Source organism: Sciurus vulgaris (assembly GCF_902686455.1).
Source record: "Sciurus vulgaris genome assembly, chromosome: 2".
Lineage (NCBI taxonomy): Eukaryota > Metazoa > Chordata > Mammalia > Rodentia > Sciuridae > Sciurus > Sciurus vulgaris.
The window spans coordinates 51,654,702-51,669,062 of NC_136462.1; the positions used below are offsets into that span (position 1 = coordinate 51,654,702).

Genomic DNA, 14,361 nt, shown 5'->3' on the forward strand with positions numbered 1-14,361 from the left:
TTTAGCATGACTCTTTTGAGAAGTGCAGAGTTCCAAGCAGCATAGCACACTGCCTTCTGACAGACTGGGTTATGCTGCCAAAAATGACAATCAGGGATTCAATAAGAAATCTTAGTCATTAAATCAATTTTATATTACTTTTTTATCTTCTAAATGTTTGTCACAAAACTTTGTATATTTCCCTTTCATTTTTCTTTCTGGTTTAATAGTTAAGACATTGTTCATAATTAGCACAGCAAGTTGATTATAGACAAATTTTTGATACTTCTAGCCTGTAAATCTCTAGAATTCTGTGAATTTCATAGTTCTTCAGTTACCTGTATTGTAAATATGTAAATATATTTTCAGTTTATGTAGTCTTCCAAAATACAAGCACTCCTAGATATGAGTTTGAGTTATTGATAAAATGTTAAGTGTTTGATTTTATATAACAAGCTTATTAAATATATTTTTGTGGAAATTAAATGTGTGGTGTTTGAGTCCATATTTTAGACATAAATATGATTAGTTTTTCCATTCAGAATGCCCATATTCCAAATAAGCAATATAACAAAAGGTGTGTTGAAAATTAAAAGTGTGGCTAGTGGCATTTTATAATGGGAAAAGATAATTTACTGAGCTATGATCAAACTTTTATTCCAATGGTAAGCTGATATAGCCTATGAACTTGTGCATACTCCTAGCTTAATTACTTTTTGTTACTTAAGCATTTATAAGACAGAAAGTCTGGTTTTGGACCTTGTAGGGAAGAGGCATTACTCTTCATTATTCCTCCCACTTTTTATGCTTAATAAACTCCACTAGAGATTTTAGTCACTAGAAATACATTATAGAATCACTGGTTTAAAAAGAACTAAAAGGGGGCTGCGGTTGTGGCTCAATAGTAGAGTGCTCACCTGCACACGTGAGGCCCTGGGTTTGATTCTCAGCACCACATAAAAATAAAGGTATATGACCACCACAATTAAAAAATATATTAAAAAAAAAAAAAAGAACTGGAAGTACCTAATGATTAGATTAGCATGTCTCTTAAAATGGAAACTTAAATCTGTAATGGTGTCCACAGTAAAGAAAATGCATCTTGAATTTTTTAAAAAAGAGATGACTCTTCATCTTTCCATATCAACACCATCCAACCATTTCCAAATTCAGTAAGCATTTGTTTTAATGTTAAGAACCAGAGTAAACTTTTAATAGTTCACATGTTAAAAGAATAAACCTATGAAGAATACATTTCTTATGTACCAAATGAAAAAATATACAATACAGTGAAACTCAAGTACATATACAAAGTGATTTTTTTGTGCATTGTTGATCAAGTGGTTTACATTCTATATTAAATCATAATATAAAAAGCAACATAGTTTTTGGTAAAGCAACTGAAAAGCTCTTAGTTGTATTTAAAAATAACTAAGAGCTTGTGGTATGTGTAAGATTATATAGATTAGAGCTTGCTGAGCTATGCTGTTTTAAACAAGTAGCCATGTGAAATCATTTTAAATTTTTTCTGTTGAAATTAAATGAGCATATCCAAACATGGAGTAATATCACTGTATGGTTTAATTATAACCCAGTAGTAGAATTTAGTAAATTCAAGCAGAACACTTGTACTGTCATCATAAATATACAAATACCTTAAATTATAACAGCATATTTAAAAACAAAAATCAGGAATCTGTACATGTTAACAAAATGATATAACCATGCATACATACATCTGCTTACTAAACACTGAAGTAAAAGAACAAAAGCATTTTGCAGTCCTCAGAGGTGTTTGGTATTTTACTGTTCTGACGGAAGCATTTTTGAATGTTTGCATGGAACCAAAAAACAATATTTAACTGACAATTGGTCATGCACCTGTGTTTAAAATTTTGGATTAAATTTTCTTCTTTTCTGATTGTTCAGTAGTTTCTGACTTTGGTGCAGGAAAAGCTTGATGATACAGATGTCTGTGGGTTGCTGCTGCACTGTAAAGCTTGTATAAAGCCTAGAATGTAAGAATCAGGATTATAAAACATTTTATTAAAACAGGTGTAAAATTTTTCCACTGTTGTTTAATTAGTTTGTGATAATACGAAAACTTAGCATGCTGATTTGGAACCTTTATATCATTACTTTACATAAGATATAAATTAGTAATGAGTATATTAGAACTCAAGTATTTTCAGCTCTCTGGTATGTTTTCTCACTTTCGTGAATATTACTGGTTTTAGCTGAATTATAAAAGCTCATAATTTCAGACTTCCAAAATGAATTTCCCAGAATGGGACCGGTTTTTTTTCTCCTTTATTTCGTGATATGGTCATGGAACTAATAAGCACTTGTGTTGTTCCAGCCATCCCCATTGGGCTCCCTCACTTCATATGCTCTCTTACCTAGTTTCCAAAACTTATAGTTCATATCTTAAAAAATCCTTACTCAGAAACACCTTGGAAAACTTTTCCTTATTAACACTCCTCTAGAGCATTATTCTTTGTATCCTGCTACCAGTGGAATCAGGAATGTTTGCATAGTGTATACTGTCTTATTTTAGTGTCCACAAATATCTTTGTTTTTCTCCCTTCAGCTAGTGTGTAAGATTCATCCCCTCCTGTGACTTTCACATACTGAGCATTCAGTTACCACTGACTGTCTTAATTTCATCCCCCTGGAGTCTATAAAAATGTCTTCAAATATTCTTAAAAGCTGGGTAAAAAGCTTGATACCATTTTAAATAGTCATTTCTTCCTAAGAAATCCAATTAATTTTTTCAGTTCTATGAATGCATATCAGTGCAACATGGTATTGTTTTGTTATATTCTGATTCTAATGCATTTAATTTTAATCCCAATTCTCAGAAAATATTAGATTTTCTTCTTAAGGTTTCATTTAGAGTTGAAATTTGTTTTTAGTGAATTTGTTTATATAAAATAACTCCTTGTTGACTTGTAAATATTAAGTGTATCCTTGGTATTTCATTAGAAGACATAAATCCACTTGCTACAGTAGAAACTGAAGAAAGCATGATGTTCTTTGGTAGCTGAATCAAGATTAGCTCACTTCCTGAAAATAATGGCCATAGATCATTTTTCTTAGTGTGAAAAAGGATTTCTTCCTGGAAACTTAGCTTTCCTCATATATATAGCTTACATATATATATATATAGGAGTGTAATAGGAGAAGTGAACACTAATTTACAGGCTAGATCTGAGGTGTGTCGAAGTTAGAATGCATACTGGCTTAGAACCTGCTTAGAGTCATATGGGTAATGTCACTCAAAAGCCAAAGTTAAAAACAACTATATCTAAAAAGAACAACAAAAAAAAAACTTCTAAAAGTTGTATCATTTAAATACATTTGGTGATTAAATTTACTCAGGTTTCATAACTACTTGTTTCATTCTGCCTGTAAGAGCGGATTGTGCCATTCTTATGTATTATAAGAATTTTGAAATTTTCTATATATTCAGGAAACACTTTTTTCATGATTATAGTTCTTTGTATGCAGATCAAATCATACATAATATTTGGAGTATGTTAAAAGTTCACAACTTTAAATACTAGACAAAGAGTAGTTATTAAATATTTTCTAATCTACATTAAGATTTTTTTTATTAAAAATCATAAATTTACATAGGGCAATGTTGTTCGATTCATTCTGTTACTTTTTTCCCTTTCCCCCCCACCCCTCCCACCCCTCTTTTCCCTCTATACAGTCCTTCCTTCCTCCATTCTTACCACCCTCCTTATCCCTAACCCTAACCCTAAACCTAATCCTAACCCTAACGCTAACCCCTCCTACCCCCCATTATATGTCCTTATCAGCGAGATCATTCGTCCTTTAGTTTTTTGAGATTGGCTTATCTCCCTTAGCATGATATCCTCCAATTTCATCCATTTGCCTGCAAATGCCATAATTTTATCATTCTTCATGGCAGAGTAATATTCCATTGTATATATATGCCACAGTTTCTTTATCCATTCATCAACTGAAGGACATCTAGGTTGGTTCCACAATCTGGCTATGGTGAATTGAGCAGCTATGAACATTGATACATTAAGATTTTTAATGCCTATTCACTTTATAAAATAAGACATACTGTTTACAAATATATAGCTTTTAATTAAAAAAAAAAAAAAAACTTACCTCATTTGTACTTCCCTGTGGCAAAGGCAGTTTTAAAAGGAGAAAAAAAAAGTATGTCTTGCTTCATTAATAGTATTATGATATTCAACTTTGTTTACAATATTAATGTGATCATTTAAGAAACATTCCTGAAGATTTTTCAGTTTACATATTTTATCAGAATCTTTTGAAGAACTTAATTATGTATTCCTGATAGGGTTCAGTATCTTACTCTAGGAGGGTTTTGAGATTTACCTCAAATAGTATATCTTCAACCTTTGGTAGGGGAGAGACTATTTGAAACATGGTGACTTAAGAGGATCCAGTTATTTCATTCATTTCCCATTGTATTCCCCTTAGTTTATCATAACTAGATTCTTCAAAGATACACATTAATTCCATTAGATACAATTCTGTTAGAATTGTAGATTTTATTTACTACCTATAGGCTGCAAATGTTCATAAGTCTTAACAAAATTTTATGGAGAATCTCAACTTTAACTTCCCTAAATTCCCCTAAATTTTTATGAGTAGCAATGACATGGTGAGTCATTGTATATAATGATCTCTTACGCCCATAATCCGTTACTTAGATAATGTATCATGGTGGTCTTGACTCCCTAATTGAACAATAAAAGACCTCTGACCCATAAGCAGCTAATCCAGAGGTTGACCACTGGCTCATGCTATGACTCGGTATAAAAGTCAATCTAAAGAAATGTGATATTGGGCTGGGGTTGTGGCTCAGTGGTAGCGTGCTTGCTTTACACGTGTGAGGCATTGGTTCAATCCTCAGCACCACATTAAAAAAATAAATCATCCTGAGTTAAAAAAAAATATTGTCACCTCAATAAAAGACTTTAAAAACAAAAGAAATATGATATTGTCTTTGGGAGTTTACACTAAAAAAGATGACTAGTGATAGTGGTTCATATATGCTCTTAACAAAGTCAGTGCTGGTCAAATGATAGCTTTTAAGTGTCTTAACACATAAAAGTCATAATTGGCTAAATAAAAACTGCTTTTGCTTCTTTTAACGACTAACATTTTTAGAGGAAAAAGTGTATTATTTAATCCATGTATTTTTCAAAAACATTGAAATGCTAACTGGAAAACTGTTGTGTAGGACTTTACATACCACATTGTGGTTAGTTGTTGTATTTTGACAGATTGTAGTTTTGAAAACGGGTCCAAGTCATGTTCACCTATATATTTCCAACATTTACTGCAGTGCCTATTACATAGATGATCTTCAAATGTGTGCTGAATTTAATTGAAAAAAAAAGTGTTCCTACCTGGTCCCACAAAGCCGCAGCCACCTGGTCTATTACAGCACCCAGTTCTCGGTATTCTCCAGAGTACCGGATATATGCCCAGGTACACAAGGTGATTAGGGTCAGTCCCATTATCATATTACATAGGCTCGCTATGATGTCCAAACCAATGAATCCAGTCACACCAGCAATCACATATGTGATAAAGATGACGACAAACAGTGTGGCTGGGGTGCGTGCTGCATGGAAGATGTTTTTGCTATCATTGTGCTTAATATACTGAATGTAAAGTTCATCTATTTCACTCTCCAACTGCTGCAAGTAACGCCGGCTAAATTCTTCCCCACCCATCTTCTTCACTCCTCGAAACAGCTTCACAGATTCTTCTTTAAGCTGCAGATGCTTGGTCTGCAGGTCATTAGGGGCCAGAAATGGTTTGTCACCACCACATATCTGAATCAGATAGACAAATAATTGTTTATGCAATGCAGAGTAAATTAGCAACAGTATTAAAAGTTTTCACTTAGCTAGCTGGGTTTCTTAGAACATATTAATACAGTCATGTGACACATAGGATATTGCAACGATAGACAGCATTTCTATCACCTAGTGACATTGTAGCCAATGCAATGTCTTAGTGCAACCCACTACTCACTACTTGTGTTTATGGTGATACTGGTGTCAACAAACATACTGCACTGCCGGTCATACTTTTGTATGTAGCATATACAACATGTACAGCACATAATGCTTGATAATGATAACTATGTTTACTCATTTGTGTATTTACTATAGTTTGAAATCATTTGAGACTATTTCTACTTTAAAAAAGTATACTGTAAAAGGTATGCCACTTTATACCAGCAGCAGCCTCATACATCTTGTGTTTACTGTGTCTCTGGATTGCATCAAGAGGCCACATTGAGTAGACCATAATGTCCAGGTTTGTTAGTACACTTTGTGTTTGCACAATGACAAAATTACCTAATGATGCATTTTTCAGGATAGAGCTTGTATTTAAGTGACATATGACTGTGATCAGAAGGAGCATGCACATTCTGTCAGCTCACATCTTTGCATCCCCCTACCTCTGAGGCATGTAACTAGTAAGTGTGACTGGTATTTTTATAAGTGGCTTACATAACAATTTAATTCTTAATTTTTATTCTTTTTCCAGCATGGGAAATACTATCCATGATTTAATCCAAGACCCTCAAGGTGAAAAGGCATATCCTAACATGAAGTGCAAATTGAGTTCATCCACAGCATTAAACCAAATCCAAGAAAACTGCTTATATCTCAGTTCCTCTAGGAAATCTAACTATACTGAAGTAATTTGATCAATGAAGTTTAATTTAAAATAATAATCATTACTATAAAGCTCTGAATGTAAAAATGTGAAATTCATTTTTTTTTGGCAGTTTAACTGATTTTTGTTTGAATGGAGGCCAACTGAGTACCACAACTAAGCAGAGGCATATTCATTGTACTTGGACCACATTTTAAATTTTTGAAAAGTTATAAGGAAAATCTTAGCTAACCATGTCATTCACTTTGGCTATTTAAGATTTAATTATATCAAGAATATTATCTGATTGTTCTTATGTCATAAATACTGTTCCATAGACTGTATTTCCCTTGATTCTAAGACTCCATCTATTTTGAATAAAATCAGTTATGATTCTATAGTATTTTAGGAGAAAATAAACCTATCACATTAGTTAAAACTAAAATGAGAAAACAGCAAATAGAAATATTGGTCCTTGAGGTTTGATTTCCTTTTTTCCTACAAAGGTTCATCTTTTAGAAAAATAACTGGAAATATAAGGGCGTATGGTAGAAAGAGCACTAAATGTTATTTTAGCAATTAGCTCATAAATAATGGGAAGATCTGGCCAAAATAAAATGTGAATAAAGATGTGTTATAAATAGAGGCAACTCATTAAAAATGCATTTCAAATTATGCATGCATAATGTTCTTTTAAAATATTTTAGGAATCCAATAACTAGACATGTAATATCTAGGCCGAGAAAAATAAGTCAAAACTACTGCATGTGTATACAGTGTGATATGGGAGAAAAAAAGAATGAATTCAATAAGGAAATGCTGATCTTATTTAAGATATTATTTAATTCTTACCTCTTCCATCTTTTTATTGTATGTGTCCTTGGCAGTTGCAACAGCTGCTAAATTGTTAGCTTCAGCTGTGGCCTTTGGAAAAAGCACAAATTATATTTTAAAATGGAACTGACATTTATTAAAGTTCCATAGGCAGTTCACATTTCAGAGTATCATGTGCAAGAAATGTGCAAGGAACCAAAATTGTCAAGCAATTTGAAAGTTTCAGGATGGATAAAACATTGATTTTTTAATTCAATAAACCATAATTCTAAAATGAATTTTCATTTGAAGATTTTACCTCACAAAAAATATGTTTAACCTCTCATCAAATGTGGGATTAGGGAGCTGGAATCATTCAACTCAAACATATGGGAAATAACAGAACATTTTAACATACTATATATAAAATATGTCTGATTTTCAGGACTGCTGCTGATAGTATCATTGATAATAAAAAGGAAACTTGGATTTTTTTGTATAAGAGAAAACAGTTTCTCCTTTTTATAAAAAAATGTTTAACTATGAAAACCATTTATTTAAAACTTGAACCTGCTTTTCTATTTCTGGTTACAATTGTAAATCTAAAGTAGTATGAGTCTGCTACACAAATTCAGTACAGAGAGATGAAACCCTTTGGTATAAAGTGTACTTTTCTTGATCCCCAGCATGCCAAAAAAAAGAGAAAAGCATCTCTATATATGTATGTGAAAATGTTTAGATGAACATAAGTTATTAGGCAAATGATCATCCAGTAAATTATTCTATCCAATGTTTTTATCTGTAATCTCTGAGCGCCAGATTGGTGCATATGAATATAAACAGGAAAGATTAGCTTCAGTGATAATTATGTTTCAAAACATCATGCCTCCTGATCAATAAATACCTGTAACATGGATTTGGGATGTGGTAATTCTTCACCTTGATAGATCTTTATATAAGCCTAAAAAAAAAAAAAGAAAAAGACTCATGGTCAAGCAATTTCATTCAGCATTTCTCTAATTAAGTTTTATTTTTGAGGTTTTGACGTTTCGAAAAATATTGTCAGGAACTTATAGCTATGATCTCTTTCTTGGACTGTAAGTAGATTTTTTTTTTTCTTTCTCAAGCTCATGTTGTTCCCTTTTCCTAAAATGGTTTCACACATCTCCACATGTCCTACCTTTCCTTTTTTTTTTTTTTCAGGGAGAGTTCTACTTTTCTTCAAGGTTCAATTCATCTCCCTTAAAAGTGTCTCAGATCCTCTGATGGAAGTAAACCTCCCTTTTTCAGTTACCCACTGTCATAAGCTTTTTGGAACAGTTTGTATTACGGTCCTAAATCTCTTACCAAATTATAAGATCCAGCACAGTTTTATAGTAAAGATTAACAATTTTAGGTAAACAAATAACACATCATTGTTGAGATTGATAAAGGTTAAGTCAATCACACAGGAGGTATATCACAGTACTTAACATGTAAAACATGGATTTTAAAAAATGATATTTTAGTCTTAGAGCATCAGTCCACAAATCAGGTTGAAATTCTCCACAAAGTATGTGAGTTGGTAAAAAGCATTCTGTGCTGAGGTAAACAAGTAAATGCAAACAGAAAGTAACTCAGCTACAAACTGGTTCTCAGTGCAAAGAGCCAGAAATGTGAAAGAATTTTGATAAGTAAAAGGTATAGTCCCTTTGGAAAATATTTCCAGAATGAAGGTAAAATTCAGTATAGGTCCATTGGACCCTGGGAAACCACCTCTCCCTCCCCCACAAAGAAAAGACTTTTTCAACTCTAAGATACATACATTTTTCAAAATATATTTACCTTAAGATAAAAGAGGAAAGTAAAGTTACCCCCTAAGAAGTTTCCTCAAAAAAAATTTTTTTTATCAGAAGGTAACCTTTTCTTGGGTATTTTATATTTTTTATATGGCTTCCTCATACCACTGCCCCCATATTACAGCCTATAATTTTTGTTTGTAGGACATACATTCCAATACATGTCAAATCTAAGTACTCACAAGTGCTCTAGAAATGAGAGTGATACCTTGAAGTACTCCACCAGACCTCGGCAGGTGATTTTATTCCCATTGATCTCTTTAATATCTAGGCTCTCAGGACTAAGTAGCCAAGGAATCAGTATTTTCAAGTTTTTGATGAATTCGTCATCTATTTCTACAAGTAAAAGTAAATCCATCATTATATGTAAAATCCTATCCAGTCCTCCGTGCCACAGAATAAAATATCCTTTGATTTCCTCTATCTCTTCCCGCAGCAATCATGCCATCACTCACTTTCCCACCATTTAAACAACTCCTGCAACCTGCTCTTCTAAGGACAAATGAGTCTCCTTGCCCAAATATCCACTACTGGTTTCTCTCATCTCCATTCCAATTATGTGTATACCTTATCCTCTACCTATAAAATAGCTTTCTTGACATTAAACATGTATTTTACAGCCCATTTATAAAAGCATTTCATGTATTCCAAAATCTTTAAGTCTGTTTATGGTTATATTTATAAAGATTCAAAAAATTGGGAAGCTGGATATGGTAGTGTTGTCTATAGTCCTATCTACTCAGGGGGCAGGAGCTGAGGAAGAGGAAGATCCCTTGAGCTTAGAAGTTCAGGTTCAGTCAGCCTGGGCAACATAGCCAGACCCTGTCTCAAAAAATAAATAAATTATGGCATTTGCAGGCAAATGGATGAAATTGGAGAATATCATGCTAAGTGAGATAAGCCAATCTCAAAAATCCAAAAGACGAATGATCTCACTGATAAGCAGATGATGACACATAATGGGGGGTGGGAGGGGGGCAAAAATGGAGGAAGGAGGGACTGTATAGAGGGAAAAGAGGGGTGGGAGGGGTGGGGGGGAAGGAAAAAATAACAATGAATCAAACCTCATTACCCTATGTGAATGTATGATTATGCAAGTTTGTTCCATGTACAAACAGAAACAACATGTATCCCATTTGTTTACAATAAAAATAAATTTTAAAATAAATAAAAATAAGGAAAAGGTCAGATATCTACTGCTTTTCATGTATTCTCTTCAGAAAATTTATCCAAAAAACAAAATTGCTGGGTTTCAGTATGTCCTTATGAGAAGTACATAGAGCTGGGTAAGCTGTCATAAGGACTCCGGAGTTCAAAAAGACAGTGTTCATGGTGCTTCTTCTAGTGGTGGAATTCAGCAATAGGAAATAACAGCAAGAAAGGGCCATCACAGTCTCATAGCAGGTCAGTGGTACTCTGAGTTTACAACAGTTGCAAGCTTAAGAGTACAGACTTAGTGCTGGGTACGGTGGCACACACCTGTAATCCCAGCAGCTCCGTCAGCTTAGATGGGAGGATCATGTTCAAAGCCAGCCCTGGTAAAAGCGAGGCGCTAAGCAACTCAGTAAGACCCTGTCTCTAAATAAAATACAAAATAAAGCTGGGGATGTGGCTCAGTGGTTGAGTGCCCCTGAGATCAATCCCTGGTACCCACCTCCAAAAATGAGTACAGATTAGTAAATAACAGAAAATAGATCTTCAAAGAAGTCTTTTTGAGTACAGTAATGATTTTTTAAATCATTATTTCCTATGTGTGGAAAAATGCAATCTCTGCAAAAAGCAAGACATGTCCAGTTTCAGTTCCTGACCTAAGAAAAATGCAGTTTAACTGCATAATTTTTTAAGAAAATCTGAATTTTAGCACAGTTACTGAGTTTTCATCAGGTTGGCTCATGATTTTCAAGCTCTTAAGGAGATTCAAACCTTGTCCTTGTGTTGGCATTTCCCCTGTTATTGCAGCCCCAGTGTACACTGAAATACCACTTTGCATTAGCATTTACATTCTCTTCGTGTGTGTGTGTGTGTGTGTGTGTGTGTGTGTGAGAGAGAGAGAGAGAGAGAGAGAGAGAGAGAGAGAGAGAGAGGGAACACCCAGGGTACTCTGCTACAAAGCCATGTTCCCAGTCCTTTTATTTTTTTATTTTGAGACAGGATCTCACTAGGTACTGAGGGTCTAGTAGCTGGCTTACAAGTGCGTGCCACTGCACCATGCCACTTTCATGACACACATGAGCACAATGCTGGCTCCTTCGAACTTCTTTTGTTTTGTTTAGTACCACTTTAAAGTTCAGTGCCCATGGGGCTGGAGTTGTGGCTCAGTAGTAGAGTGCTTGCCTGGCACATGTGAGGCCCTGGGTTCGATACTCAGCACCACATATTAAATAAATAAAATTGAACAAAAGATCCACTGACAACTAAAAATATATATATATTAAAATAAATTCAGTGCCCATAATTTATGGGTATTTATTTAAGTTTATTCAGACTTATCTGTCTGTTTTCATTATACCAACTTTCTTAATACTTCTGCTTTGTACCATACATAGATTTAATCAAATGTATTTAATCATATGTGGTTTTCTTTTTAGTTATTAGTATTCACTGGAATGCAATCTTGGTATTTGTATTTATCTTACCATGTTCCTGTTTTGTTTCCTGCCATATATCTCTCTATACCTTAATACAAATAGGTTTCTTTTTTGCTATATGATTTTATGCTTCTTTCAGATTTAATAGACTACTACTGTATATTTAGAATATATGACTTCTTTCTGAATTTGTGTAAAAGTTTTCTTCTTATAAGTCCAGTTTAAAATCACTGTCAAAACATACATTTAGTCCCGCCCAACTTTTTATATAGTTGGAATGGAATAAGATACAACTGTGTATCTAATGAACCAGCAAATAATTACCATTAAAGTAACCAGCATAAACACTACCTTTGGATTAAAATTTGTTCTAAAGATAGAATTAGCCATCTTTGTTCTAAGACCAATGCTAAGCATTCCAATACTGGATTCAGAAAATAAGAACGATGTACTGATAACACATAGAAGTAGTGACCTCTTGCAAATATTAGTTGACTATGGTAAATCCATGACCCAAAACATCTGCAGACCAGTTCAGAACAACTTCCAGAGGTACTAATAAACTTTAGCCTCTGTAAACATTCAATAAATATGTATGGGAATTGGATAATTACTCAGGATGTTATATTTTTGTCATTTTTGCCTTAAGAGTAAATCTTTGCTAGGAAATAAGGAGCTAGGTCAAAGTGGTAGTTATCTGTCACAGTAACTGGATGCATGATGCACATTTTATAATAATGCCATAGAGCAGATGTACCAGTGTAGTTTTTATGGTTTAGATATAAGGTATCCTCGAAAATCTCATGTGTGAGACAATTCAAGAATTTTCGGAGGTGAAATATTTGGGTTATGATAGCCTGAACCTAACCATCTAATTCATTCACTGATATGGATTATCTAGGTGAAAACTGTAGGTAGGCATGGTGCAGCTGGAGGAGTTAGGTCTCTGGGGGTGTGACTTTTGGGTTTATATTTTGTACCTGGTGAATGAAACTCTCTCTACTTCCTGGTTGCCATGTCCTGAGCTGCTCTCCCCCACACCCTTCTGCCATGATGTTCTCCCTCACCTCCGACTCTGGATGAACCTCTGAAATGGTGAGCCAAATAAATGTTTTTGTTCCTCTTATTCTTGTCAGGTCTTTTGGTCACAGCGAGGAAAAAAATGACAAAAACAATAGTATTGTTGTGTGAATTAACCAAGATATTTTCTCAGGATTGATTACCTGACTCTGACAAAGCTTTCTGAAGTTTAACTGGAGTGCTAAGGAAGCAGCTCCACAACTTACCATGTGATGTGGATACCTAGTTGTTCTACATATGGATAATCCTTGTAAATTTTTTAAAAAGTGTATCTGCTTTGTTAGGAAAGATGTTCAGTAGGCACTCAGAGCTGGCTGAATGTAGCAGGAATGACTGTGATTCAGTACTTTAGATCCTCTTGATTTCTAATGTAGGAAGCTTCTACGTTAAAAGCAATTAAACTTAATACACATTTTTAATTACACTGGAGATAGATAATGATTGCAGTGCTGCAAAGGATCATGGACAAATAGTAATAACAATTGTTACTATTCATAATGAGCTAGAATATTATTTCTATGTGTTAAGTAGTATGTACAAAAGTATTATCAAAGAACGATTTTTGCACAATCGCTTGTATTCAGAGACATTTCTTTCCCAGAGATAACCACTAAGATGGAGTCCTCTGGAGAGTAGCATGCCCAGATGTCAAGACATTTTGGTAGAAATCTCACCAAATCACAAGATTCAGGGCGGGATGGAAAAATACTATAGATAATAGATTTTTAAAACTACTCAAGGAAACACTGTGGCAAAATAGAACCTGTCTGTACATAAGATAGGTTGAGTAGCAATCATACAGGGTATAAAAGCCTCACTAAAATGGAACCTTTAGGGTAACTAAAGCCATCTTTCATCTCTTTCTCCCAGGAAGCTACATAACTTACAGGTAGCTATAACCGATTGTGTAGGTCAATGTACATGTAGAGACATAAATGTACATAAAAATTTGATGGAGAATAAATATATTAAAAAGTAGGATTCTATATTTACTTGATTTGTCCTTAACTCTCCCTGAACTCATTCACTGCAAAACATATCAGTTAATTTAAGAAGTGTCTTGCATACTACAGTAACGGAACAAGCCAGAGTATTTTCTGTCCCAATAAAGGACTGTTGTTGAAGGCCTGCCCCTCCTCTGCCTGTTTACTGCTCCCAACTCCGGAGAAGAAGAGAGGCTTTGTGGAAGCCTTCTCTTTATGTAATTTATTCAAAACACATTGAAGCCATTAGGTAATTGCAAAATATTAGAGGTCTGTGTGTTCTCTAGTGCATTAGAATTCATGAGTGACAGTGAAATTATAGGACCTGGACATCCATGTGTTGATATGTACTCATTGCTATCTGTTCTGTTGTAGAAAGGTAAGAATTTT

General features: G+C 34.0%; 1 protein-coding gene and 1 long non-coding RNA gene across 3 annotated transcripts in view; both read right to left on the reverse strand.

Moving 5' to 3' along the window:
• Nucleotides 1-28: 28 nt before the first annotated feature.
• LOC306648876 overlaps nt 29-14,361 on the reverse strand; it is a 603,819-nt gene continuing 589,486 nt past the window's right edge. The window contains exon 2 of the long non-coding RNA XR_013760522.1: nt 29-896. This is a non-coding gene — a long non-coding RNA (uncharacterized lncRNA). The remainder of the gene's footprint in view (nt 897-14,361) is intronic.
• The window catches only part of ATL1 (atlastin GTPase 1), a 67,991-nt gene continuing 54,643 nt past the window's right edge, over nt 1,014-14,361 (reverse strand). The window contains exons 10-15 of one of the 2 annotated variants that reach the window (XM_079118978.1): nt 9,529-9,656; nt 8,387-8,443; nt 7,522-7,593; nt 5,403-5,834; nt 4,129-4,143; nt 1,017-1,990 (exon numbers count right to left, since the gene is read on the reverse strand). In XM_079118978.1, coding sequence (XP_078975104.1) covers nt 1,880-1,990; nt 4,129-4,143; nt 5,403-5,834; nt 7,522-7,593; nt 8,387-8,443; nt 9,529-9,656 — 815 coding nt within the window. In that variant the 3' untranslated portion in view covers nt 1,017-1,879. Of the gene's footprint in view, nt 1,991-4,128; nt 4,144-5,402; nt 5,835-7,521; nt 7,594-8,386; nt 8,444-9,528; nt 9,657-14,361 lie in introns of both variants that reach the window. The other variant, XM_079118979.1, reaches the window with a different exon arrangement.